Genomic DNA, 3,098 nt, shown 5'->3' on the forward strand with positions numbered 1-3,098 from the left:
AGCACGGGCATTGTCTTGGAGGCTGGGTCAGAGACTGGCAAGGTAGGGCTTTCTCAAACTTGGAAGGTACTCTGCCAGAAGAGAACAAACCTTTTGGGCCAGAGCTTCTCTGGTGTTGAGTAGTAGGGCAGCATCAGGGTTCCTGAGAAATCCAGGATAGTTACACTTTCTTCTTTATGAGCCAGCAGGATAGGGAGGCCTAGTGAGGCAGGGAGAGTGAGGTCAGGCATGTTGTATTTCCCAGTATTAAGCTAGGAGGGTGTTTCTTCCTTTGTTGGCCTAGTCTTAGTTTGGGAAGGGACTTTCTCTGAGCTAGGAGGATAATGGCAAGAAGGGCACAGTCTTGGATTAAGCTCATTGTTTGTCTGTAGGCTATGAAGCCTTTCATCTGTCCATCCTCCCTCCTCCTTGCTAGAAGAAACACTGGAGAGAAGTCATTCCTGGCCCTAGCGCTTCTCTTTTGACTCAGTCCAAACCTTGTTGGGGTTTGGATTAATTGTGAAGCTTTGGCTAAAATCCTTGGGTGGCCTTAGAGCGCTGACCCTAAGAACCTGGGACTATAGGAAGGGGGAGAGGAATCAAGAAACCTCAAGAAGAATGCTTTGCCAGAAGTGGCTTCTCTCTGTCCCTGTCCCTGATCCAAGCTTGGACCATGTCTAAAATCATTTGCGGGCAGCATCTCTAGGGTGAACTCTTGGAGAAAGGACTAGGGGAAGAATCTTTCTGGACGGTTTATGGTCTCAGAAGGATGCTTTCTGTGCCATACTATGCTGCTGCTTTAGCTCTGCAGGGCAGCCAAAGCCCGCCCTTCCTCCCTAGGGCCCCCAGGTGGCAGGGCTGTGACCTCCCTCCCGACACCCCTGAACCCCACCTGCCCACCCCAGTAGGAAACTTGAGAACCTGTCTTCCTGACTCTCTCCTCCCTCACCCCTTGTCTCTAGGCTGTGGGACAATCATCCCATCCACCACTTGACATCCTTGACCCTCATCCCCCAACCTCCAGCAGGCTGGCCCCACTCCCTCCACCTCTATGTTTTCTTCCAGAAGATGCGTTTTGGGTCCGAGTGGAGCGTTTTTCTGGAAGGCCGTCTCTTTAATGCCCCTGCTTCCCTGATGTGGAGCAGGAATTTGCACAAGGTGTAGAGAGCGCCCCTTCCCACCTCTCTGCCCAGCCTTGTTACCTCACTCGTGCTCCAGCCACGGCTGTGACGGGCCCAGCCAGCTCCCTGTCTTGGTGTTCTGTGCGACAGCTCAGGGGTCTTGGGCATTGTTTTCTGTTGTGACTTGAGGTCCTCAGCAGGCCTGGGAGCCTGGATTGGAGCCTTGGCTGCTGGCGAGAAGCACCTTGCCTGCCAAGAGGAGCCGATGCCAGACGATCTGCCCAACATGTGAAAGCATAAAGAATACTGTCATCTCTGCCCCCTTGGCCTCCTTGCTTCTCTCAACACAGTGAGATGCTGCAGAAGCAAAATGGTGGCCTCTGCCCTGGGAGAGACAGCTGGCTCTGTCTGGGGAGTTGGCCCCGGGCTCGGATGCCACGTGCTGAGATTGCATAACAAAAGCAACCATTTTTGCCAACGGCCGTGTGGCTCCCCACATTTCCCTGTCCTGCACTCTAGGGCCAGACCACTCTCTGCATGGACCAGATCATCTTCCCAAACCCATGGTGCTTCCCCTCCTCCCCCCACTCAACCTAGACTCCAAGGTGGGGAGAGATGGGTCAGAGGCCCCAGTGGCCGCTGGCTGATCCCGACAAGGGGTGGAGTGGGGTGGGGCAGAGGGAGCAGTCCCCAACGCCTGCACTGGGCCATGTATGGGAAAGAACACAGGTTGATTGCAGTCGAGTTGTCTGGCCATCTGTATTTGGATCTAGAACTGTACTTTGCCTGGCGCTGTGCGCAAGGTCTGAAAACTTAACTGCTATTACCTAGAACCGTACACAGCTTCCCAGCCAAATCTTAATGTAAAGTAGCTAGAGCCATGGAAGTACAGTATGAATTAAACGAAAAAAGTATTGAACTACAAATAATAAATGGTGTGTGTGCTTACTGCTCAATTCATTAGTGCTCATCGTCCCAAATGTTTTTGGTCCTCCCAGATGTGATGAGGGCAAGGCCCAAAGGGGTGTGTGTGTGGGGGGGGGGGTGTGAGGGGTGTGTGTGTGTGTGTGTGTGTGTGTGTGTGTGTGTGTGTCTGTCTGTCTGTCTGTCTGTCTGTCTGTCTAGGATGCCCTTTTCCTGGGAAGGCAGGCAGCCTGATAAAGTCAGATGGGTAAGAAGTTCTAGAATCAGACCAGAGTACGGATTGCAGCATCACTATCAGCCCTGTGACCTTGGTCCCCATCCATTATTCCAAGCCTCAGTTTTTTAGAGATGTACAGAATGTGTGTGTGTTTCTTCATATAGTGGCTGGTACTATACTAAGATAATTTTTATTTCATTATTAACCAGTACTTTTTAAAGATTTATTAATCAGAGAGAGAGTGGGAGGGGCAGAGGGAGAGGGAAAGAATCTCAAGCAGACTGCTGAGCATGGAGCCCAGCGTGGGGCTCAGTCTCACAACCTTGAGATCACGACCTGAGCCAGCACCAAGAGTCGGATGCTCAACCAGCTGCACCACCCGGGAACTCCAAGCAGTACTATTATTAAAGAAGCATATTATCATATGCTATGAATCCCAATGACAATGTCTGTCTTAACTTTTCCTTTTTGTGCCTTGGCACTTCAGGAAGATGGACATTGAGAGACAGCTTTGCCTTATTTCCTTGTTAGCCTGGACTGGTCAGGAAATCTGGCCCCCTCCCCTCATTAGGTCTTTCTTGGAGTTATCCCCTCACCACTTGATGGGACACTTATTTGGTGTCAGGCGGGAGGGAAGACTGGCGACTCTTGTGTTCCTCTGACTTGGGGAGGGAAGGAAGTGAAGGACGGCTGCATCATACATTTGTATGGTTTAATTCTAGACTATTAAACGCATTTTTTGTTCTCCGGGAAAATACCCACTGATGGTGAGTTCAGGAGTTGATGCAGGCTGGGGAGGGAGGTAGAAGCCGTAGTATGCGTAGTAGTTACACATAGTAGAGCAAAACCAGAGCAAG

The 3,098-nt window shown here is 51.1% G+C and overlaps 1 protein-coding gene across 9 annotated transcripts in view; it reads left to right on the plus strand.

Moving 5' to 3' along the window:
* The window catches only part of GRAMD1B (GRAM domain containing 1B), a 236,531-nt gene extending 234,461 nt beyond the window's left edge, over window positions 1-2,070 (plus strand). For 6 of the 9 annotated variants that reach the window (XM_027579989.2, XM_027579995.2, XM_027579990.2 and 3 more), the window contains one exon: window positions 942-2,069. In XM_027579989.2, coding sequence (XP_027435790.1) covers window positions 942-1,097 — 156 coding nt within the window. In that variant the 3' untranslated portion in view covers window positions 1,098-2,069. Of the gene's footprint in view, window positions 1-941 lie in introns of all 9 variants that reach the window. The other 3 variants (XM_027579986.2, XM_027579987.2, XM_027579984.2) reach the window with 1 other exon arrangement.
* Window positions 2,071-3,098: the final 1,028 nt, after the last annotated feature.

The sequence above is a fragment of the Zalophus californianus genome, chromosome 11, assembly GCF_009762305.2.
Source record: "Zalophus californianus isolate mZalCal1 chromosome 11, mZalCal1.pri.v2, whole genome shotgun sequence".
Taxonomy (NCBI): Eukaryota; Metazoa; Chordata; class Mammalia; order Carnivora; family Otariidae; genus Zalophus; species Zalophus californianus.